The sequence below is a fragment of the Myotis brandtii genome, unplaced genomic scaffold (assembly GCF_000412655.1).
Source record: "Myotis brandtii unplaced genomic scaffold, ASM41265v1 scaffold166, whole genome shotgun sequence".
Classification (NCBI taxonomy): domain Eukaryota; kingdom Metazoa; phylum Chordata; class Mammalia; order Chiroptera; family Vespertilionidae; genus Myotis; species Myotis brandtii.
In genome coordinates, this window is record NW_005356087.1 from 499,533 (window position 1) to 525,561 (window position 26,029).

General features: G+C 39.3%; 1 protein-coding gene across 1 annotated transcript in view; it reads left to right on the top strand.

Moving 5' to 3' along the window:
• The window catches only part of FREM2 (FRAS1 related extracellular matrix protein 2), a 358,247-nt gene that overhangs the window by 159,747 nt on the left and 172,471 nt on the right, over positions 1–26,029 (top strand). Inside the window, exon 3 of the mRNA XM_005862726.2 lies at positions 22,747–22,893. Coding sequence (XP_005862788.1) covers positions 22,747–22,893 — 147 coding nt within the window. The remainder of the gene's footprint in view (positions 1–22,746; positions 22,894–26,029) is intronic.

The following is a 26,029-nucleotide window of genomic DNA, read 5'->3' on the forward strand; positions in this document are numbered from 1 at the left end:
CCCCAATCGGCCCTGCTCTGAGCCCGACCAGGGGCTGCACCTAGGGATTGGGCATGCCCTCTGCCACCCGGGAGCAGGCCTAAGCCAGCAGGTCGTTATCTCCCGAGGGGTCCCAGACTGCGAGAGAGAGGGCACCGGGCTGGGGGACCCTCCTCCCCCCCCAAGTGCACAAATTTTTGTGCACCGGGCCTCTAGTTAATATATAACCTTGTTTCATGTGTGATTCTGTTTAAAGATACCTTATTTGATATATGTTATTGATTCATTAATTTGGAACTCACAACCAACAGCATCATCCCTTATGCCTGAACAAGTTTATCTTTCTAATACATATATAAACCTTGTAAAGCGTGTCATAGCCTTCTTGTGTTTAGGAACACTGGATAGCACTTTGGCACTAAGATTGGCAGATATGTTAGTCAGCAAAATCACACAAAATCAACAACAATGTGGAACTAAATAGACTCTAAAAAGGGCACTTGTCTACAGTATGACAGCTGAAACAAGAGGAAGAGCATTAGGTGATGCATATTTTCAAAGGTGCTTTGCCAGAGTCCATAAATGAATACAAAAGCACCGCAAATATTAATTTTGAGCTATAAGTACATTTTAGCAAGTAGACAAATTTGCAAGTAAAGAATCCAGGAATAATAAAATTGTATATCAACCTCTGTTAAAGTAGATGAACAGTTCAAGTCTTTGGAATCTCATGTACAAATACTCATTATATACCATCTATGGGTATTTATGTGATCAAATAATGTTCCTAAGCAACAAAAGTACATATAGTAAAGTAAATTGCTATACTCTTGACTTTTTAGGTGAACATTGATGTCTTTGTCAGCTCCACCTCCACATTATCTGGTAACTTTATCTTTAGAGCCTACAAAAAAATAGAGGGTAGAGTGTGAATTAATCAATACTTGAGTTCCATTCCATTACCAAGATTTCATAGCCCCATTTATGCTTTTGGTTATGAAGGATGTGCTTATAGGTGCCTTTCCTGAGAATAGCCTAAAAGAGCACCACAGGAGCTTATATATTCAATAGAGGTCAATTTGTGTTGTGCCTATTTCTCTCCACTGCTGAATTATCACATCACTTCTTTTTCTATTAATTTTTATATATATTCTCTGTATTTCTCTGTGGATATGCTGTGCTGCCTCTTTTTAGAATGTGCATGGTAGTGGGAGTGGCAAGAGTAGAACGAAGAAAGAAAATTATATATCAATTCTTAAAAGTTGCATTATCAGCAGTTTTTCAATAGCTTAACATTAGACTAAAACAATCATTGGAATTATTAAGTAGTCTAAAAAATTATAAAATGTATTGAGAGTTTTTCTGGGTCTGTTTCCCAGTTCTTCAGGAGCTCTATCAGTCACAGTAAGGCTATCCTTAGGTCAAAATAAAAAGAGAAGGAATTAAATATGTAGTAAATGTCCTGAACTCCTACTAAATTGAATTCTTTGATGTTTCTTTTTCACTGGATTTCTTATCTCTGCTCTTATACTTAATCTTCCAGGAACAGCATCTTGCTGAATGTCTAAATACCACCCTGTACTTAAGGCCCCATTGTAACACTATCTCTTCCATGAATGAGTCTTTGATACCTTCAAGTTAAAGTAATTCTACACTCTTATGAATTCCCACAGCTCATTATCAGTGCCTCTCTGCATAGTATTTGTCAGTCTCTTCCTTATGCACATTATCTATATCCTACAGTTTAATGTCAACGCTTAGGGGCAGAAGGAGGTATGTTTAAGAGTCAAGTTGGTTTTTGCCTAGCACCCAGTGGTTTTTCAATAAACTGTAAAATTCACCTGACTTTAACGGCCAAAGGACAGTATACCAGGAGCTCTCAGAGATTCTCATATGGAAGATTATAAGGCAAAGCAAACTTTAAAAGATCATCTTAGCACAGAAATGGCAAGAAAATAAATACCTTATTTTAACTTTGAATTTTTGATTCTCACCACAATGATGCTGATGGTAGTTGCATGGTTGCTAACCACTATCCTTGCCTTCTAAGAGAATAAAACTGCTTAAAGTCAAATTATGTAATTTTACCAATAAATTAGGTAATATTGATATCTTAATCTCTTTTCATTCAAATATATATTTCTGTTGCTGATTTAAAGGATGATATAAAGCTCTTAAGATAGCTGTGCATTTAATTTCCAGTCCAGCTTCCACGCTGAACTTCATTCTAGGCTAATGGAATGTTAGCAAGGTAGAATGTTCTATTGGTAACCAACTTTTTTTTTTTTTTTAATATATTTTATTGATTTTTTACAGAGAGGAAAGGAGAGAGATAGAGAGTTAGAAACATCGATGAGAGAGAAACATCGATCAGCTGCCTCCTGCACATCTCCCACTGGGGATGTGCCCGCAACCCAGGCACATGCCCTTGACCGGAATCGAACCCGGGACCCTTCAGTCCGCAGGCCGACGCTCTATCCACTGAGCCAAACCGGTTTCGGCGGTAACCAACTTTTTTTCAAAAAAATAAATTGTCAGAAAAATGTTGGGGGAAAAATTGTCAAAGCTAAATGGACACCCAGAAATTACCCTTTATCAAGCATAAGTCAAAGTTATAACAATGGTCAGGGAGCCATATGTTCTTTGGGAGAGCAAATTGAAGGTTGTGATTCTTTGTTGTTCTCAAAAAAAAAACCCAAACCTGTTTCATTCCCATTGAAAAGAAAAATGAAGAAGCCAAAAGACCAGCTGGAAAAGTTCAAAAGAGGTGCTTTCATAAAAACCTTAATGGATTTAGTTGACAGAATTTAAGGACAAAGCATTTGAGAGTGTGGTTGTCAGCTGTCAGGCACCTGTTGCATAGTTTTATGACACAAGTTACAGACTTTAATTTGTTTGCAATGGGACATTATATATCATAGATGACAGAATCTACTTTAGAAAGGCAAAGAATCACCCTGAAGTAAATTTTTTTAAAGTTGTTTAAATTCACATCAGTACCTTCTGTTATTTAAGTATAAATAGTTATTGTTTTCATAATTAAGGTTTTAGAGAAGTTTACATAGTATGTAATAAATGAATAAATAATGTGTCTTCCCATCTATACTAGTAAAAGTGTAATATGCTAATTAGACTGGACATCTTCCAGACGTCATTCCAGACAAAGCCACGGTGGTGGGGGTCAAGGCAGAGGTGGTTAGGGGGCGATCAGGCCAGCAGGAGAAGGCAGTTAGGGGTGACCAGGCTGGCAGGGGAGGGCAGTTAGGGGCAATCAGGCCAGCAGGGGGGCAGTTAGGGGGCGATCAGGCTGGCAGGCAGAGACAGTTAGGGGCGATCAGGCCGGCAGGGGGGAACAGTTAGGGTCCATCAGGCCAGCAGGGGGGGCAGTTAGGGGCGATCAGGTCAGTGGGCAGAGGAAGTTAGGGGCAATCAGGCAGACAGGCAGGCAAGCAGTTAGGAGCCAGTGGTCCCAGATTGCGAGAGGGATGTCTGACGTTTCCCGGATTGGAGAGGGTGCAGGCCAGGCTGAGGGACACTCCCTCCCCCCAGCCGTGCAGGAATTTTGTGCACTGGGCTTCCAGTTCTTTAAATAAAATGCAGAGTTCAGTTGTGCAAGATCAGTTTTACTAAGAGTTACCAAAAACTACATCTTCATTCTTTAAATCTCCATATCACTCTTACATAATAAGTAGTACCTAATATTTTTTAAAATTCTGAAACACAATAGGATTCATATGAATATAAATCAGACATTAGGCAGTATTTAATTCTATTCCTAGTTAAGCTTTATACACTTACCATTATATTCTCTAGTAAAATATCTACTTAAAAAAATTCTGACTTAGAGTGAATGTAAGCATCTAAAACAATACCTTGGAGCAGGTCACTGTCTCACAAAGCAAAATTTCTCAATGAATTTTATTTCAAAAAAAATCTCACAGTGAAGGACATATGAATTCCTGGCAAACTTAGTTAGCTGTGTGTCACTTGAAACCCCTGATTAAGCAATAACCTGGCATCCTCATTCTTCCAGAATGTAAGTTCCAACTAGAAAATAAGTTTTTAAAATCTGTAAGTAGAGATGAAATTAGTTATCCTTTAACCATCTATTACTAGAGAGCTGCCCAAGTCAAAGGGGGCTCTCCCCTCTTTGGTTCTTGTCATGCTTGCAAGAAAGAATTCAGGTGAGTGACAGAAAGTGGTACTGAAGAAAAGCAAGTGAATTTATTAAGGAAGCAAAGCAAGCAAATGTATTAAGAAATATACACTTGGCATAAAGCATAAGCAGGCAACTCAGCTAGTCTGAGTATCCCACCTGCTGGAGGTTCAAGGGCTTTATATTTTTCCCCTATAGGTTTCAAGGTCCTCCTTTTACATTGTTATGGCTTTTCCCAGAATTTGCAAGAACATCTAGCGATTTTATCTTGGCAAGTCCCAAGATTGCTGACTTCTCTGTTCAGTGAGTTCGATAAACTCTCCCTTTTCTCCTTCCCCTCCTCCTGCCTTAGCAGCTATCCATCCTGCCTATCATTTACCCCTCAAGTGATACCACCAAAATGCTTTGGGGGTTCTGGTTATTTGTCCCCCAGACTTCATCTGTCCTTGGGTTTAGCTGGCACAAATGGCATTAATTGGGTCTTTGTTCTATATTTTACCAGACCAGGGTGATTTAAGCAATGTATTCTCTGGTTAGGGAGGAGAGGTATAAACCATTTGTTTTCAGGTGTCCTTGGTTGGGGAAGGTAAAGTCTTGCAATTTACAAGCTGGCTGCAAGCTGCTGAAATTGTTTGGCCTTATTTAATTTTCTTGTCTCAATTTCCCCATTCCACTTGCCCAGGAATTTTCCTAGCTTCTTACTATATTGCCAAATTCCCCTCCTCAGAGACTTCATCCCTAAAAAATGTTTAGGATTGATGAGGGAAGATGGCCCCTTTTTTGTAACTGTTTCCTGCTGACAATGACTGTAGTCCCTGCCTGTGTAGGGTGTGGAAGTCTCACTCTACCTGATCTAAGGGAGGCAGGGAAATGGGATCTGAGCTTGTAACAGAGAGGCCATTGGCTGATTCTCCTAAAGTACAAATGGGCAGGAATTCCCAAAGAGTCATCATCTCAACATGGAATTTCTGTATCCTAGAGGCGATAAATTTGACAAGGAGGTTACTGGAGGGGAGGACCTGGGACTTTACCTGATAAGGGTTAAATCCAACAGGGACAGAAAATTTTCTTTTCTTGAGGAGGAGGCTTAATGTATCAATAGGCTATTAGAAAAAGTATCAGAAATATGAGAAAGACAATTATATTAGGGCCAAGTTATTACTTATCTTTATTACTTATCTGTAATAGGTTTTGGTTTTGGTTTTGTTTTGTTTTGTTTGTTTGTTTTTAAGAGGAGCTTGAGATCCTCAACAGGTTTACAAGAGTAGGTCTCAGGTTGTGATTCCTGTGGAAACTCATAAGAAATAGTTTTAATTCAAGATAAATGAACCCCACTGGCTATCCCCATGAGCTTTACTGCAGTTGGGGTACTTACCAGGACTTGATGTGGACCCTTCCATCTGGGTTGTAGTTGGGATTCAGGGCAGTTGTCCCTTCAGGTTTTTAAATAAACTGTGTCCCCTGGTTTAACTTGTTTGTATGGTAGTCATTATTGGGGGTAGGTAGAATTTTGTTTTCATATTCCTGTAATGCTTTTTGTACCTGTCTTAGATTAATGGTGTAATATAACCGCTGAAAAATTCCTCATCTATTAGCAGGTCAGATTTGAGAAAAGGCTTGCCATAGGTGAGTTCAAAGGGGCTTACTTGTAATTTTTCTTTAGGTGCCTTTCTTATTCTCATGAGACCCATGGGTAACATGGACACCCAGGACTCAGTTTGTTTTTGTTTGTTTGTTTGTTTGGTATAGCTTGGCTAGAATCCTTTTGAGGGTTTGATTTTTATTTATTTATTTTTTTACTTTACTTGAGGGTTGAGGTTTTCATGAGTGTAATAGTAGATTTCTAAAATTGGAGTCAGTTCTTGTGTAATTTTGCCTATAAAAGAGGGTCTATTGTCACTGTAATTTTCTTGGTAGTCCAAACCTAGGTAAGATTTTTTTTTTTTAGTAAGTACTTGGCCAAGGTCATCACAGTAGTCTTTTTCTCTTCTGGTAGGAAATGCTTGAATTTCTTTGGTGAAAATATCTATAAATACTAGTAAATATGTAACTCTAGCTTTAGGGGGCATCTAGGTGAAGTTAATTTGCTAATGCTCCCCAGGGTATGTGCCCCTATGTTGTATTGGCATTGAGAAGGGAAGAGGATAGAAGTGTCTTTGGGGGTTATGGTAGTTCCTGGACTAGACAAGATGTCGCTCCCAAATAAGAGAATGGGGCATGATTAAAGTGAGATTCCTGAGGCTGCAGCCTAGGGGTAGAGTGGCATGGTAGCACTGTGGATGCCCATTCATCCCAGTGATCAAACAGGTTTTGGAAGAAAGAGACTTTGGTGAGTGGGTCAGATCAGAGCAAGCAGCCCCTATATATAATAATAAAAGCAGAATATGCTAATTAGACCAGTCAGCTGAACAGCGGAACGACTGTCTGGACGAACTTCCAGACGGAGCTGGGGCTGCGAGGGCCAAGGCAGCCAGGGCTGTGAGGGCCGAGCCCCTTGCATGAATTTGTGCACTGGGCCTCTAGTGTGTAATAAAAATGTAAGATTTACCTGTTACATCAAGGATTATCCTTGGCTCCGTTCCTTCAATGATGATGTTCTTAGTGGGTGCCTACTAGGGCATAGAGCCCCTTCATTTGAAGGCCATCATGTGGGTAGGTTTGGGTCCAGTGACCCTCTAGCCCCAGGAACAGTCCTTCTTCCAGTGGCCAAACTTGCAGCAGAGGGTGCATGTTTTTTGAGGAGGCCCTTCCCAGGGCACTCCCTTTTCCAGTGTTCTACTTGTCCACAGGAATAACATTGCCCCTCTAATGTCTGTTGTAGTCCAGGGCCTGGGTAACCTGAGGTCACTCAGCTAATAAGTGAGCCTTTATTTCCATTGGGTGGCTTTTTGCTCTTCCTCTGCCCTGTCTCAGTTGTTAAAAACACTGAAAGAATTTCTACCAGTTGCTCAGTGGGGGCCTGGTAGCTTTCTCCTGATGTCTTGGGCTGCCTGCTGGATAAAATGCATCCCCAGAAGTGCTCAGCCCTCAACAGACTTAGGTCGATGTTTATACATTTTTGTAAAGCTTATGTTAATTGCCCTTGAAAAAGGGTGAAGTTTTCATTCTTTCTTTGAGTAATCCTTTTCATTTTGTCATAACAGGCTTAATAATACATTTTTTCATTCCTCCTGTAAGACAAGTAACCATATGGGTTCAGTGGGTCCTTTCCTATTTATCCCAGTTTGATAGATTCAATTAGGGTTCTAATCTGGGATTGTGTCTGCCCCTGGTAGGTATATGTGATGTTGAGCTTGATGATCAACTAATTCATCAACAAAAGCTCTTGCAGTTCCAGAACAAATTGTAAATTATTTCAAGTTAAGTTGTAAGTAAATTTACTAGGGTCTTCAGAAAAATGACCAAGTTTATTTTTGCAAAGGGCAAGGTCAGACATACAAAACGGAACATGAACCCAAATAACTCCTTCACCAGGTTCTCCATTTGCAACTTCCCTCAGATGTAACATGTTAGAGTTTGGGTGATAATGAGTTCTGCTCCTGGTAGAGGCAGGACTTTAAACAGGTGCCTGCAGTTCTGCAGCAGAAGAAGGATTAAACAGAGGCAGCTGATTTTGGGGAGGGGCCTGTTTGGAGGCCTGCATCTTGCCAGGGCTGTGAGGAAGGTATCCTCTAATTCATCTGACATTGTGGCAGCACACATTCTACAAGTTTTCCTTAAATCTCTATCTTGGTAAAGGGTTATAAACATTTGAATATAAGGCATTTCATTCCATTTGCCTTCTTTATGCAAAACAAATATTGTTATAATCTGTTTGCAGGTCAGACTTCCCTGTCCCCACATTTGTATTGGTGCCAAGATGTATTACAAAAGAAAAACAATCTTTTTCTTTTTCTTTTTAAAGTCTGAGGGTCAAATTTTTCTCAGTTCTTTAGGATGCATCCCAGAGGTGACCCTTGTGATAACTGAATTTTGGTTTTCCACCTGAAAAAGAACAGAGATCATAGGTCATCCCCATTCCTTCTCCTATGTTGTTTCCACTGATTGCAGAAGGCATCCCTTCTCAGGCATGGGCTTCCAGAATTCACTAGTCTCACTGTGTAACCCAATTTCCTGGCTACAGTTATCCAAGGATGTGTTTATCCCATGCCCTGAGAGTGGCCTTACCAGTGACTGAAGCACCAGCTAGATGCCCTGGGAATGGATTTTATCCCACTCACACAAGGGACTCAACTCCATGCCAGTCACCTGATCCCCTCGTAATGTCTCTATTCCCATTTAATTTAAAATCTCCTTTGCCTCCAACCCCTTCCTCCCTATACCATGGAGGGAGGCCTTATACCTTCCGAGCGCACTCCTATCCTCTTTAGGTGACAGTGTCACCAGTTAATGATCCATTTTTCCTGTCAAAGACGCTGCTAGAACAAGAATTGTAGTATTTCTAGTCCCACCAGCCATTGTAAAGACAGGACCCTTCTAGGTCCTTGCAATATTGTTATTTCCTAAAAAAAATTGTTATTAAATATATTTGCCTACTAGAGTGTCTGAATATCTGCCATTTCTCCAGACTCCCCCAGTCTCATGGGTCCTGCAGAGCCATGCATAACAGATGCCTGAATAGAGTGGGTAACCCTCCCTTTGTCCATATCCAAGCAGGAAATTTAATGATATCCCCCAACTTTGGGTAAAGTTCAGTAGGACAAAGCAAATATTCCTTGCTGCACCTGTCAGACTTCTCAAGATATTTAACAAATTGTCTTTGGTTCTCAAAGTTAGGTATTAGAGCCCAGAGTATGTACATGAAGAAGGTCCCTTATCCCATTTATTCCATAATTGGCACAAAACCAGTTCCCTAATTAATGGGGTGGAGTAAAGAGCTCTGATAAGTTTGGCAATAACCTTAAGATCTCAGCTTCAATTTGTTCGACCAGGGTGTCTTGCCTGTGCCTCTGCTTACACAACAATAATAGTTGTTGGCTAATAGCTTCTGGCCAGTGTATTTCCTTACAATGTTCATGTAAACAAGCAAGGGAAGTGACCTCCTCCCCCTTACCTAGGGTAATATCTTGCAAACTTGTGGGGCCCCCAATTAGACCTATATTGCACAGCCCTGCATACCTAGCAAGTTCCTCCCCTGCAAGCCCTACGAAAAGAGTATAAATGCAGATAGAGAGGCCAAAAGCCTGATGAGGCAGAGAGGTTTGGAAGTTTAATGGCTGAACAGTAGCTTAAAGTTATTATTTTAGCAGTCATGTCTGTGAACAGATGGGCTAGTGATTAGATGCAGTGGGTCTCTGTATGCTGTTTCTGAGTGGCATTACCCTCTGGTCATCCCACACTCTCATATCTCTCTGTTTCTCTCCCAGCCATCTCTCTCCCAGCCATCTAAAACAACCAGGAGGCTTGGAGCACTAGGTGACCAACCCTTATATGTGCATACCCAGAGGAGCCAGTTAGTTAATTCCAAGTGAAATGGAAGTCCCTATGAGGCCCCTTAAGGTCTTACAATGCCCTTACTCACATAAGGGCATTCAAGACTCCAACCAGAGGGAGGAATTGTCTCTTCTCTTTGGACCTAGGCAAGCCTAGGTACTCATCTTTCTCATTCATGTCTGTCAGCAGACATAACCTTATTCCAATTGCCAAATTCCTTATCCCATTGCTCCCCCCTTTTCCCTGAGGAAAACTAGCACACATGCATAAAGGGTTAACTGGCTGGGAACAAAACTTGCTGTGCTTCTGTGTCACCATTAAAGTGATAGCAGGTGATTGTGATTCAGCAATCCAGAAAGATGTTATTGGAGAGCCTCCCAAGTCAGAGGGGGCTCTCCCCTCTTTGGCTCTTGTCATATTTATGAGAAAGAATTCAGATGAGTGAAGCAAAGCAAGTGAATGCATTAAGGGATGCTCTTGTCATACAGCACAAGCAGGCAATTCTGCTAGTCTGAGCACCTCACCTGGTGGGGGTTTAAGAATTTTATACTTTTTCCCCTATAGGTTTCAAGGTTCTTCTGCCAGGTAGACTACAATTCAAGCTCCCCTTTTACATTGTTTGGCTTTTCCCAGAATTTATGAGAATATATGGTGATTTTTATCTTGGCAGTTCCAAAAACTGCTGACTTCTTTGTTTGGTGGCTGAGATAAACTCTCCTTTTTTCCCCCCTTCCCATCCTCCTGCCCTAGCAGCTTTCCATCCTGCCTAACAGAAGGGTTAAATAGATCTTTAGTCACCAATAACCTCTACTAGCTCGCATTTATAGGTAATAACTTAAAATATTTATACAATCTTCAAGAAAAGAAGTATGCAATACATTGTATAAAAGGGTCATTTAAAATTATATTTTAAAAAAAGACTCAATATTTAAAGAGTTATGTTACATTAATCTATAAGACTTTTATTGCACCAGAAAAATGAAGCACTACTTAATATTTTTCAACCAACACATTCAACTTTCTAATTCACTTAATAGGCATTTTTCTACCAGTACGTCTGCACTCCTGGATCATGTGTTACAATAAGGATAGACAGAGTGAACAAACAAATAAAGTAAACATATATAGTATATGAGGTCTGGGAAGCACTGTAGAGAAAAATTAATCAGCATAAAGGAGCTAGATGGTGCTGAGTTTTGCATTGGGTCTTGCTGTTTCACTTAGTGTCAAGGGAAGAAGGCCTCAAGACTCAATATTCTTAAAACATGTAATATCTAGAAGAAAGGTGATATAATTTCTGGATTATTTCAGGAAAGGGTTAGAATCAAATTTTATAATTAGCTACAAAGTGTCAAAATTTAGAGAAGTAGAGAAACTATATGGTTAGCAATCTCTTACTCTGATATAGGGGAAAGGAAATAGGAATAAATTTCACAAGAATATAAAATAAACTTTATTTGTTGATCATGAGAGTTACTGAATAGGTCAGAAGTTATTAGGCACAAGTCAAATAAAACACTAGTACGTGCTTTGTTTGTGTAAGCAGAAATTTTTATGAAAAAGGAATAAAACAAGCAAGAGTTACAAAGTAGCCACTTTATTACAAATAATCATACTTCTTCTATAGATTTCTTCTGTCAAAAAATAAGTAGTGTTTGTTTTGTCCCAGGAACTACATGGCACTTGGAGACTAGAAAGATAAATTCAACCAGTGCCTATCCTGGTGTGCTTAGGCAGTTAGAAGCAGACACACGTGCATGTAGATAAAGAATTCCAATTTACTCTGATTGGAGATATAGAAATACACAAAACAAGAAAACCAGTTTTCCTATAGAATCTTAACTGTACTGGGTATTCTCTTTAATCTTTAGTACAGGTCAAGTGATAACTCAAAGTCAACGCAGTTTTTATTTTCAAAATTTCTAGCGAAGATGAACACTTTTTCCCTTCTTTGTGCCTTCACTATGTTTCCCTTTGTTCAGATTTATTTTGTCATCAATTTATTAGTCTTGATGTTTGCCTGTCTTTATTTCTTCTTCTCTAGTGTAGCTCTCTTAGTGTGAACTCAAGAGAAGAAACGAATTAGAATTGGGCTTGTAGCTGTGTTTATTATTTGGCCTTTTTTCCACCCTTTTACAGAAAGACTTAAAAAAATTACTGTCTTCATTTATAAACCTCACCTTTCTCTAAAATAATTGGTGTAGATCAAAGGAAATAGAAGGGTATGTGCAAAGTGATCAGCTGATAACTGTTTCTACTTTCATTCACCTAGCAGAGCAGCTTTCTTGTTGGAAAGATCACAAACAAGGTTTATTTTCTCTTGATAGGCAGCCAGCTCCATTTTGGTAGAAAGGTTAGAGGAGAAAGCTTTATCTTCACAGTAGAATGGAAATGATGAAAAGAGCTGTTTGTTATAAGAAATGGAGTGGAATATAATGGAGAAGGGAGGCAGAGACTGGAATATTTGTTTTTTCTTAAGTGGTTATAATTAAAGCCTTTCACCCAATTGCTCAGTCAACCAGAAAAAGTGAATTTGTGAAGTTCTGTGTGTTTTTAACATCACAAATAAGCCTTGCAGCCTTCTCTATAGAAAAACTTGCTCTCCAGTGGCATCTTGTGAGACATAAGTCATCCTGCAACTTGGATACTTGATTTTAATAAACTAAATTGCTTCCTTCCCCCTTGCCAATTTCTTCTCCTAAAGATCAAGGAATTTTATGAAGAACTAGAGGCCTGGTGCATGAAATTCATGCACTGGGCAGGGGGGAGACGGGGGCTCAGCCAGCCTGCCCCTTCTCACAGTCTGGGAGCCCTCAGGGGATGTCATACTCCCTGTGGGCCTAAGCTGCAGTCTGGCCTCCCTCTTCGGGAGGCAACCAACTCATCAGGGAAAGGCACCGCCCCCATCACGCCTCTGCTGCTGCCACTGCCAGCCGCAAGGCTACCTGAGCCTCGGCCATCGCAGCCACTGTGGCTTGCCTGAGCCTCGCCCAGTCTTCATTGCCTGAGCCTCAGGCCCTCGCAGCAGCAGTGGCAGTGGCCATCGGTGGCTTGCCAGAGCCCCGGGCCAGCCCTGGGAAAGCAACAGCAGCCAGCTGCCACAAGCTTCCCCGTGCTTAACCAATCGGGCATGGTCATCCAGTGATGGGCAGACTGCATCTTCCAGGGTTCTTCTGGCTGCAGGGGAGGGTACAAGTCTCCCTCCAGCCCTGGGTCACTGGGTCTGGACACCTGGAGGCCACCAACCCTACATTAATTGCCCGGACACCTGGAGGCCTCCACCAATTCCCAACCCTGACCCAAGGAGCGTTGAGTGGCAATGGAGGCAGCCTGGGAGTTTGAGGAGCCACAGGAAGGATCTGTCTTACTCTGAACCCCTGACCCGCGGTGCTGGAGGCCAAGGTGGGATGTGGCCAGGCCGGGAGCTCTTAGCCATGGAGCTCAGACTTTCCCTCACCTGCCTTTGCTCCTGGGCTTTCCCTCGCTCACCTGCCTTTGCTGCTGGGCTGTCCCTTGCTCACCTGCCTTTGCTGCCAGTGCGGAGGTTTCCCGGAAGAGCAGCTCTGCTGCCACTTGGCAGAAAAAACCTGTGGTCCTTCTGAGCAAGCAGCAGTGACCATCAGAAACTGCTCACAGCTGCTGCCGCTATGTGGGGAGTACAGGCCACCCTCCTCCGACCCCTCTTCCCCTGCCCCTGTCCCTGATGCTGCAAGTCTCCGCCCACCTGCCCCTGCTGTGCACACAGCCTGCTGATCGGTCATTATGTGACAGCCTCCTGACCAATTTGCATATTACCCTATTATTAGATAGATTATGTCAACTATTGTATATCTGTATAACAATTATTGAACATAAGCTGTATCTCCATAAGCTGTATCATATTCTAGAGTTGTGTATCAAACAAAGTAACTATAGTGATTCTTTTTTTAAAAAAAATCTTTATTGAAAATATTACATAGGTCCTCCTCCCCCCCCCCGCAGCCCCCATGAACCTCTTCCAGCCTGCTCCCATCTCCCAACCCTCCAGGCCCTTCTCACCCCATTATCTGTGTCCACGGGTTATACATATACACATACAAGTTCATTGGTTGATCTCTTCCCCCCACCTCCCCGCCTTCCCTCTGATATTCAACAGTCTGTTCATGCTTCTATGTCTCTGGGTCTATTTTTGATCATCAGTTTATTTGGTTCATTAGATTCCACGTATGAGTGAGATCATGTGATACTTACCTTTCTCTGACTGGCTTATTTTGCTCAACATAATATTCTCCAGGTCCATCCATGCTGTTGCAAATGGTAAGAGTTATTTCTTTTTTAGTGCCACATAGTATTCCATTGTGTAAATGTACCATAATTTTTTTATCCACTCATCTGCTGATGGGCAATTAGGCTGTTTCCAAATCTTAGCTATTGTAAATTGCACTGCTATGGATATGCATATATTCTTTCTGATTAGTGTTTTGGGGTTCTTAGGATATATTCCTAGAAGTGGGATCACTGGGTCAAATGGCAGTTCCATTTTTAACTTTTTGAGGAAACTCCATAATGTTTTCCACAGTGGCTCCACAAGCAGTATATTAAGTTTCCCTTTTCCCCGAATCCTCGACAACATTTGTCATTTGTTAATTAGTTCATGATAGCCATTCTGACAGGTGTGAGGTTATATCTCATTGTCATTTTGATTTGCATCTCTCGACTGATTAGTGACTTTCAGCATTTTTTCATATGCCTCTTGGCCTTCTGTATGTCTGCTTTGGAGAAGTGCCGATTTAGATCCTTTGCCCATTTTTTAATTGGATTGTTTGTCTTACTTTTGTTAAGTTGTATGAGTTCCCTATATGTTTTGGAGATTAACCCCTCATTAGATGTATCATTGGCAAATATGTCCTCACATGTAGTGGGCTATCTTATTGTTTGTTGATGGTTTCTTTTGCAATACTGAAGCTTTTTATTTTAATGTAGTCCTATTTGTTTATTTTCTCCTTAATTTCCATTGTCCTGGGTGATGTATCAGTAAACACATTGCTACAAGATATGTCTGAGAGTTTGGTGCCTACGGTTTCTTCTAGAACTTTTATGGTTTCATGTCTTACATTTAAGTCTTATATTCATTTTGAGTTTATTCTTGTGTATGGTGTAAGTTGGTGGTCTAGTTTCATTTTTTTTTTTTGCATATACCTGTTTAATTTTCCCAACACCATTTATTGAAGAGACTAGCTCTACTCCAATGTATGCTCTTGCCTCCTTTGTCAAATATTAATTGAGAATAATGGCTTTGGTCAATTTCCAAGTTCTCTTTTCTGTTCCATTGATCTATATGCCTGTTCTTGTGCCAGTATCAGACTGTTTTGAGCACAGTGGCTTTGAAGTATAACTTGATATCTGGTATTGTAATTCCTCCAACTTTGTTCTTCTTCCTCAAGATTGCTGCAGCTATTTGGGGTCTTTTTTGTTCCATATAAATTTTTGGAGTGTTTGTTGTAGATCTGTGAAATATTCCCTTGGCATTTTAGTAGGGATTGCATTGAATCTATAGATTGCTTTGGATAGTATGGACATTTTAAATATATTTTACTGATTTTTCACAGAGAGAAAGGGGGAGGGATAGAGAGCCAGAAACATCGATGAGAGAGAAACATCAACCAGCTGCCTCCCGCTCACCTCCCACTGGGGATGTGCCTGCAACCAAGGTACATGCCCTTGACCGGAATCGAGCCCGGGACCCTTCAGTCCGCAGGCCGACACTCTATCCACTGAGCCAAACCGGCTAGGGCAGTATGGACATTTTAATGATGTTGATTCTACCAATCCATAAATATGGTATATTCTTCTACTTGTTTAAATCTTCCTCTATCTCTTTCTTCAGTGTCCTTTAGTTTCAGAGTATGGGTCTTTTACCTCCTTGGTTAAGTTTATTCCTAAATATATTAATTTTTTTATTACGATGGTAAATGGTATTGTTTTTAGTTTCTCTTTCTGAGAGTGTAATATCCTATATAATAAAAGCCTAGCGGCCGAAACAGTGGAGTGACCAGAATGACCAACAACCAGACGACCAGCTGGTAGCTATGACGAGCAGTGACCCAGACCTTGCTGTCAGCGCCCTGACAGCCCAGAATCCCATTCACCCACACCCTGGACCCTGACAGCAAGGAGGCGGGAGCTCCATTCCTCATGGAATAGGCCATTGGTCAGCTTGCTGTCCATGCCCTGACAGCCCATAATCCGGTTCACCTGCATCCCAGACCCTGACAGCAGGGAGGCAGGAGACCCATTCCTCGTGGAATTGGCCACTGGTCAGCTTGCTATTCGCCCCCTGACAGCCCAGAACCCCATTCACCCGCAACCCACACCCTGACAGCAGGGAGGCAGGAGCCTGATACCCGCACCCCGGACCCTGACAGGAGGGAGGAGGCAATATGTCTAAAGACCAACTATTGGCACAAAGTACCTATGAAGCAAAAGAAGCCAGTGTCAGTGACAGAATGTATCTGAAGACCAACGATTGGCACAATGTACCTCTGCAGCCAAAAGAAAGTGGCATTATCAACAGAAAATGTCTGAAGACCAACGATTGGCACAATGTACCTCTGAAGCTTAAAGAAAGCATTGTCATTGACAGAATGTATCTGAAGACCAACTATTGGCACAATGTACCTCTGAAGCTGAAAGAAGCCAGCATCATTGACAAAATGTCTAAAGAACAGTCATCAACAAGTACTACCAATACTGGTAGTAACTGCCTTCACAGCGAAAATGGAGTAAATGAGGATGCAATTATCGAACATAGTTGTGGTGGAATGACTGTTAGATGTCAATTTTGCCTACCACTAAATTTCTCTGATGAAAAACCATCTGATGGAAAATTTACTCGATGTTGTAGCAAAGATAAAAATTGTCCAAATGATATACGTTTTCCAGAATACCTGGCATATTTTTAAAAATTAATAATAAACGAAGATTCTGACAGTAAAAATTTCATGGAAAATATTTGTTCAATAAATAGTTCTTTTGCTTTTGCTTCAATGGGTGCAAATATTGCATCACCATCAGGATATGAGCCATACTGTTTTAGAATACACGGACAAGTTTATTACCATACTGGAACTTTACATTCTTTGGATGGTGTTTCTTGGAAGTTTGCTCAACTCTATATTTTAGATATGGCTGAAGTGATGAGTAAAAGATTAGCAATGCCAGAAAACCAAGGTTGCTCACAAAGACTCATGATCAGCATCAACAACCTCATGCATGAAATAAACGAATTAACAAAATCATACAAGATGCTACATGAGGTAGAAAAGGAAGCCCAATCTAAAGCAGCAGCAAAAGGTATTGCTCCCACAGAAGTAAAAATGGCGATTAAATATGATCTTAATAGTGATCCAGGTAGATATAATTATCCTCGTGTAACCGAAGTTGCCATCATATTCAGAAATGAAGATGGAGAACCTTCTTTTGAAAGGGACTTGCTCATTCATTGTAAACCAGATCCCAATAACCTGAATGCCACTAAAATGAAACAAATCAGTATCCTGTTTCCTACATTAGATGCAATGATGTATCCTATTCTTTTTCCACAGGTGAAAAATGCTGGGGAATGGATATTGCATTAAGACTCAGAGACAGCAGTGTAATCGACAATAATACTAGATGAAATGTAAGAACACAAGTCACATAAATGCAGTATTATGGATTTCATCTCTCTGTCCAGGACACGTTCAATCCTATTTTAAATGCAGGAAAATTAACTCAACAATATGTTGTCGATTCATATTAAAAAATGAAAGCCAATTGGATAAATTTCATTAAAGCAAACCAATCTAAGTTGAGAGTTGAAAAATAGAGTGGTTTGATGGATTATCTCACATCTAGATCTGAAAATGACAATGTGCTGATTGGTAAAATGATAATACTTTCATCATCTTTTGAGGGTAGTCCCAGAAATATGCCGCAGCAATATCAGGATGCTATGGCAATTTTAACAAAGTATGGCAAGCCCAATTTAGTCATAACCCTGATGTGCAACCCAAAATGGGCAGATATTACAAATAATTTACAACGTTGGCAAAAAGTTGAAAACAGACCTGACTTGGTAGCCAGGGTTTTTAATATTAAGTTGAATGCTCTTTTAAATGATATATGTAAATTTGATTTATTTGGCAAAGTTAAAGCTAAAATTCATGTCATTGAATTTCAGAAACGTGGACTGCCTCATACTCACATATTATTGATATTAGATAGTGAATGCAAATTACAAATGGAAGATGACTTTGACTGTATAGTTAAGGCAGAAATTCCAGATGAAGATGAGTGTCCTCGACTTTTGCAAATTGTAAAATCAAATATGGTAAATGGACCATGTGGAATACAAAATCCAAATAGTCCATGTATGGAACATGGAAAATGTTCAAAGGGATATCTGAAAGAATTTCAAAATGCGACCATTGGAAATATTGATGGATATCCCAAATACAAACGAAGATCTAGTAGCATGATGTCTATTGGGAATAAAGTTGTTGATAACACTAGGATTGCCCTTATAACCCGTATTTGTGCCTTAAATATAACTGTCATATAAACGTTGAAGTCTGTGCATCGATTAAAAGTGTCAAATATTTATTTAAATACGTCTATAAAGGGCACGATTGTGCACATATTCAAATTTCTGAAAAAATATTATCAATCATGATGAAGTACAAGACTTCATTGACTCCAGGTATGTGAGCACTCCTGAGGCTGTTTGGAGACTTTTTGCAATGCGAATGCATGACCAATCTCATGCAATCACAAGATTAGCTATTTATTTGCCAAATGGTCAGAATTTGTACTTTCATACCGACGATTTTGCTGAAGTTATAGATAGTGCTAAAAGGCATAACTCGACTTTGATGGCTTGGTTCTTACTGAATAGAGAAGATTCCGATGCACATAATTATTATTGGGAGATTCCACAACATTATGTGTTTAATAATTCCTCTTGGAGAAAATGCCAAAAGGACAGGAATAAAGTATTAGGTAGACTGTTCACTGTGAGCTTTAGAGAACCAGAACGATATTACCTTAGACTTTTGCTTCTGCATGTAAAAGGTGCGATAAGTTTTGCTGATCTGCAAACTGTAGGAGGTATAATTTATGATACATTTAATGAAGCTGCTAAACATAGAGGATTATTAATTTGACGGCACTATATGGAAAAATACGACTGACAATGCAATCATCCTTAATATGCCCAAACAACTACAGCAACTTTATGCATATATATGCATGTTTGGATGTCCTTCTGATGCAGACAAATTATGGCATGAGAATAAATCTCATTTTATTGAAGATCTTTGTTGGAAATTACACTGAAGAGAAGGTGCCTCTGTGTGAACTGTAAAATGCATGCTCTTAACTAAATTCAAGAAGTATTCACATTTCATGGAATGAAATGTTCGCATTTCAAACTTCCAGACTATCCTTCATTAATGAATACAACTACATGTGATGAATCCTACTACAACAGGGCAGAGGTTTTGATAAATTCTCTGAATGATGAACAGTTGGCAGCCTTATGCCATCAAAGATCAAACTGTACACCCCAAATGTTTTTTTCTTGGATGGTCCAGGCTGTAGTGGAAAAACATATCTTTATAAAGTTTTAATACATTATATTAGAGGTCATGGTGGTACTGTTTTACCCACAGCGTCTACAGGAATTGCTGCAAATTTACTTCTCGGTGGAAGAACCTTTCATTCCCAATATAAATTGCCAATTCCATTAAATGAAACTTTTTAATTTCTAGACTCAATATAGAGTGAAGTTGCTAAAACCATAAAAAAGGCCCACCTTCTCATTATTGATAAATGCACCATGGCATCCAGTCATACTATAAATGCCATAGGTAGATTACTAAGAGAAATTATGAATTTGAATGTTGCATTTGGTGGGAAAGTTCTCCTTCTCAGAGGGGATTTTTGACAATGTCTCAGTGTTGTGCCACATGCTATGCGATCAGCCATAGTACACATGAGTTTAAAGTACTGTAGTGTTTGGGGATGTTTCAGAAAGTTGTCTCTTAAAACAAATATGAGATCAGAGGATTCTGCTTATAGTGAATGGTTAGTAAAACTTGGAGATGGCAAACTTGATAGCAGTTTTCATTTAGGAATGGATATTATTGAAATCCCCTGTGAAATGATTTGTAATGGATCTATTATTGAAGCTACCTTTGGAAAAAGTATATCTATAGATAATATTAAAAATATATTTAAATGTGCAATTCTTTGTCCAAAAAAATGAGCACGTTCATAAAGTAAATGAAGAAATTTTGCATATACTCGATGGAGATTTTCACACCTATTTGAGTAATGATTCCAACAGATGATGCAGAAAAGGAAAATTTTCCCATCGAATTTCTTAATAGTATTACTCCTTTGGGAATGCCGTGTCATAAATTAAAATTGAAAGTAGGTGCAATCATCATGCTACTGAGAAATCTTAATAGTAAATGGGGTCTTTGTAATGGTACTAGATTTATTATCAAAAGATTAGGGGTCCAGTGCACTAATTCATGCACCTTGAGAGGAACTGTGGGCCGCGAGGCTGAGGTGGGCACAGAGGTGGGTCTCAGCCCATCCTTCACGCCTCCGCCCAGCCCCTCCCGCCGCAGTACCTGGTCCCCTGTCTGCCGGCAGGCTTGCTCCCGCCGCCACCACTCCCATGTGCTGACACTGCAGAGTGATTGGGGCCGGTGCCATCAGTGGGTGCGAGTGGCAGCTGCTGCCCCGATTGCCCCTCAGGAGCAGGGGGAGGTGGAGAAGCCCTCAGAGGTGATCGGTGCTGGCAGCCACTGCTTGTACCCGCTGATGGCACCAAGCAATCGGGACCGGTGCTGGGCACCAGCAGCAGGTGCGAGCAGTGGCTTCGGCACCGGCTGTGGGTGAGAGCAGTGGCTGCCAGCCCCGGTCACTCCTCAGGAGCTGGGGGAGGTAGAAAAGCTCTGAGGGGTGATTAGGGCCGGCAGCCGCTCGCACCTGCTGATGGCGCCAAGCGATTGGGGCTGGTGCTGGGTGCCAGTAGCAAGTGCAAGCGGCAGCTCCAGCACTGGCAGTGGGTGCGAGCGGGGCTGTCACTGGCAGCAGGTGCCAGTGCAAGGCGGGACCATGGTGCGCGGGAGCAAAGAATTTTCAGTAACCACCAGAGGCTCGCCTCAATGACAGCAACCAGTGCCCCGCCTTGGTCTGGCACCCCTGCTGACTTGCTCCACCATCCCACAGTGGCCGACACCCGCCATGTTCCATGCGCGCCCCCTGATGGACAGCACACGTCATAGCGACTGGTTGTTCAGTTCTGCCATTTTGTCTATTTGCATATAGTAAGGTTTTATATATATAGATTGCAACCTAACATAATCAAAGCTGAAGTATTAACAAGATCTGTGGAAGGAGAGGTTGTTCTGATTCCAAGAATTGATTTGTCCCCATCTGACACTGGTCTCCCATTTAAATTAATTTGAAGACAGTTTCCCATGATGCCAGCATTTGCAATGATAATTAATAAATCACAAGGACAAACTCTAGACACAGTAGGGATATTCCTACCTGAACCCGTTTTTGGACATGGTCAGTTATATGTTGCTTTCTCTAGAGTTCAAAGAGCGTGTGACATTAAAGTTGTAAATATTTCATCACAAGCACTCTGAAAGTGTTTTTACTCTTAATGTGGTACACAGGGAGATACTAGAATAAGTTTAATCAATTTATCAGTCATTGTTTGTATCAATGTTGTTTTTATATAATGTTTTTATTGTTTTTATATCATGTCTTTGTTGTTATATCATGTTGTTATTGTTTATTTATTAATACATTTATATATTATTTTCATATACATTTTACTAATTTTCTTTAATCTCTGACACTTCTATTATAGAGAAAGGGCGAATAGCAATATTAAAGTATTTCTTCTAATTAATTCCCTTTCAATGTGCATGAATTTGTGCACCAGGCCACTAGTTGGTGTATAAAAATGCTATGGATTTTTGGGTGGTAATTTGGTAGTCTGCTACATTTCTGAATTCATTTATTAAATCTAGTAGTTTTTTTGATAGAGTCTTTAGGGTTTTCTATGTACAATATCATGTCATCTGCGAATAATGAGAGTTTTACTTTCTCCTTTCCAATTTGGATGCCTTTTATTTCTTCTTGTCGGATTGCTATGGCCAGGAGTTCCAAAGCTATGTTGGACAAGAGTTGTGAAAGAGGGCAACCCTGTCTTGTTCCTGTTCTTAGGGGAAATGGTTTTAGTTTTTGCCCATTGAGTATGATGTTGGCTGTAGGTTTGTCATATATGGCCTGTAGTATGTTGAGGTATGATCCCTCTATTCCCACTTTGCTAAGAGTTTTTAGCAAAAAAGGGTGTTGGATTTTGTTGAACGCTTCTTCTGTATCAATTGATATGATCATGTGATTTTTGTCTTGCAATCTTTTTATGTGCTATATCACATTTATTGATTTGAGAATATTGTACCATCCTTGAATTCCCAGAATAAATCCCATGTGGTCATAATGTATGATCTTTTTAATGTATTGCTGGATTTGATTTGCTAAAATTTTGTTGAAGATTTTAGCATCTATGTGCTCTTTCTTTGTCATGTATTTATTTGGTTTTGGAATTAGGGTAATACTGGCCTCATAGACATAGTTTGGAAGTGTTCCTTCCTCTTAAATTTTTTGTAATAGCTTGAGGATAATAGGTGTTAGTTCTCCTTTGAATATTTGGTAAAACTCCCCTGTGAATCTGTCTGGACCATGGCTTTTGTTTGCTAGGAGTTTTTTGTCATTGTTGTTGTTTTACTGCTTCAATTTCATCAGTAGTTATCGGCCTATTCATGTTTTATGATTCTTCTGATTGAGTTTTGGAAGGTTGTATTTTTCTAGGAATATGTTCACTTCATCCAGGATGTCCAGTTTATTGGAATAAAGTTGTTCTTAGTACTTTTTATGATCCTTTGTATTTCTGTGGGGTTAGATGTTACTTCACCTCTTTAGTTTCTGATTTTGTTTATTTGGGTCCTTTCTCTTTGTTTCCTGATGAGTCTGGCTAGAGGTTCATCATGTTGCATTATTAAAGTAGTGTGTGGAATTTTTAAAGTCATTCATTCACAAATTTGGTGCTTTAAATTTTTGTTTTTTAGGTGGAAACAAGTTAACCAAGCAGCATTTTCACCTGAATTGGGCATGGATCTCCTTTGAAAAGGAATATTACCTGATCAATGAGGACTCCAAATTTCTAGATGTTGTTATTAAACGTAGAGGTTACTTGGGAGAGACTTCATTTATAAGTAAGTTTAATTTCCACTTCTGTCACAAAATCCCAGTTTTCTAGCAAAAGTTCAAAATTTTATAATGATTAAAATCTTTTTAGTTTACTGCTCTAGTTTTAAACATTAGGGAGATGTTGACATTTAAATGTCCTTTAACTGCTAAAGAAAAACATACCAAAAGTTTTATGTCAAGGCTAAATCATCAACACAAAGGCTGTAAAAATAAGAAATGTGAATTAAAATATATACCTCTTCAAACCTACATATGATCTTTCTCTGATATAAAATAACTTTACAAAACTGTCAGTAATCACCCATAAGTTAAAAAATGTTAAATGTCTCTAGATCTTAAATAAGTGTGGGCAATTATGTAATTTATTCATAAGATACAAATGTGGAAATAACAGTGTAAAACATATGTGAAGGCTACTTCAATAATAAACAAAAAACTATTCAGTACCATATTAGCTATTAAAATATAATTTACTATTTGTTTATTGCATTTGAATGCTCACTAAAGTTTCAATAACCCCAACACTGCATAAAAGCACTACATAGAAGATATATGTTGTGACTTTTCTTCAGTACCAACAGAAAAGTTTTAAATGCTAATCATTTTCTGCTGCTTTGCCCTTTTGAATGAAACTGAGAGTCAAAAGCAAGTTTCTAAAACTCCAGTTCAAGTTCACATTCAATTTCATGTAAGTATAAAATAGGTATTTTAACCAATAAGTATATTGGTAATTTTAGGCAGTAATATAGTTGGCACAAAATATTTGGTATATTGATAAAAAATAATAGCACCCCAAGCAATTATATATTTTCTGTACCATATTTTTATATATATCTAGACTGATAGAATGTTCATAGACAAAAGAGCTTTTATTGAGTGAAAGTATCAACTAAGATATGAATCTAGAAAAATTTTGGCAGAATAAAAAGTTGTAATTGTGTTTATGTCTTCAAAATGCTGTTTGGAAATTTTACTGGTCTATAAAATTAAAATGCCTTAAATAGTAGATCCCCGTCCACACACATGAGCACACACATACACACATCCTTGCCACAGTCACAATTCTCACCTGCCCCCCATAATTTCCCCTGATGTTTAGATGCTGGATAATAATTATCCTGTAATTTAAAACTACTCTTTGTTTTGTAACTTACAAGAGGGGTTTTCACACTATGCTCATCTTATTTTTTTTTTTTTACTTTTTAATTTTTTTATTGATTTCAGAGAGAAAGGGACAGGGAGAGAGAGATAGAAACATCAATGATGAGAGAGAATCATTGATTGTCTGCGTCCTGCACGCCCCCAACCGGGGATCGAGCCCGCAACCCTGGGCATGTTCCCTGACCGGGAATCAAACTGTAACTAACCTCCTGGTTCATAGGTCAACGCTCAACCACTGAGCCATGCCAGCTGGGGTCTGCTGACCTTTTAAGTTTCCTCTGAATCTAGGTGGGGTTGGTTTGCCTGCAGACCCATCCTGCAGCAAGGGCAGCTTTACTTCCATCTTCTTTATTTGCATGTGCCTCTTCTTAGGCTGTCATTTACACTCTCCGTGTTTAACCTTCCTAGAGCATAGTGAATGCTTTATTGCTCTCTCTTTTAGAAGCATGTTCTCTGGACACACGCATGTTCTGCAGAACAAGAATATGGTCCTGTCTTTCTTTTTGTCATTGAGAAATTAGTCTTCACTGTGCTTTGTGCTTAGAAATAAATCAGAGGAAAATCAGAGGAATAACTAAAAAACACAGTGCCTTAACAATTCTTTATAGTTCCTTCATTTATTTGCATTTTACTTGAATTCCCACTCCTAATGAGTATATTTACTTATTCACTCACAAGTGGCCCATTGTAGCAATGGGAATGTTAATATTTGAAAAATATTTTTTAAGCAATATTTTCAGATTTTTCTCTCCATTGCTTTTTTTTTAAAAGCTGAATGTTAAAATGTCAAACAAGAGTCTTTTTTTCTTGTGAAGTTATTTTTCCAATGCACTAATATTTTCTATGTGAGATCAACACCAGCAATTTTAAAAAGGTTTTATAACTCTGCTTGGTTAACCTCACATGTTAATTAGTAACCTGAGGAGATAGGAAGTTGGAAAGACTTTTGTGCGCTGCCCACACCCATGAATCATGGGAGATAGTAATAGAATTCATGCTAGAACTGGAAATGAAAGTCAGATTAAAGTGAAAGGTAATCTCATAGGAGCTCTACAATGAATATGTTTTATGTTACTGTTCTATGACCTCCACTTTCATTTACGGACTTTTAGAATTAGATATGTTGCATTATAGCTAAAAGCAAAATATCACTTACCTTCTGGAGCACAGTTAGTAAATTATAAATTACATGAAATTTATACATGTATTTTCTCAGAAATGATTATACATTTATAACCCATTAATAAATGCGTAATTTCATTTCACAAAATGATTTGCATCAAGGATCTTATTGCCACCAGTTATTGAACATTTACTAATAAAAGATACTTCATTAAGCACATTACTTTTTCCTTTTACTCCTTATAACAACCCTCTATTCACTAACTCAATTAATGTTTTATTGAGTGCTTATTAAATGCCTGACACTTTATTAGGTTATGGACTATGAAGTGATAATAATGATAGTTAACATTTATTGAGTTCTTATTATGTGCCAGGCCTGGTTCTCAATAACTTGCATAAGAAACCTCATGAGAAGAATGTCATTATATCCCTCATCACACAGATAAGGAAATAGAAAGGTTTTATGACCACAGTTACACAGCTACTAAGAGGCAGAACTGAGGTTGGCTCCAGAGCTAACTCTCAACTACGACATATCGTGCTCTTACATTGTCTACAACTGAGGAAGTTAATAATTTGCCTATGATCCCAAAGCCTCCATGTGGCCAAGGTAAGATAAAAAAATCAATTCTCTCATTCCAAAAGTACCTTGCATAACCTCCATGCCATTTTTTTTCCACACCAGAGAAAAAGACTGAGTTGTAGCATCACTTAGTATATAAAAGTAATATGTTTGTTTCATAGTTAATACTCAATTTTTTTAAAAAAGCATACATTTAAACCAATTTATAAGCTTTTTTAATTTCCAGAGTTCTTTTTTGCCCCATCGAATAATATAATTTATCATATATATAT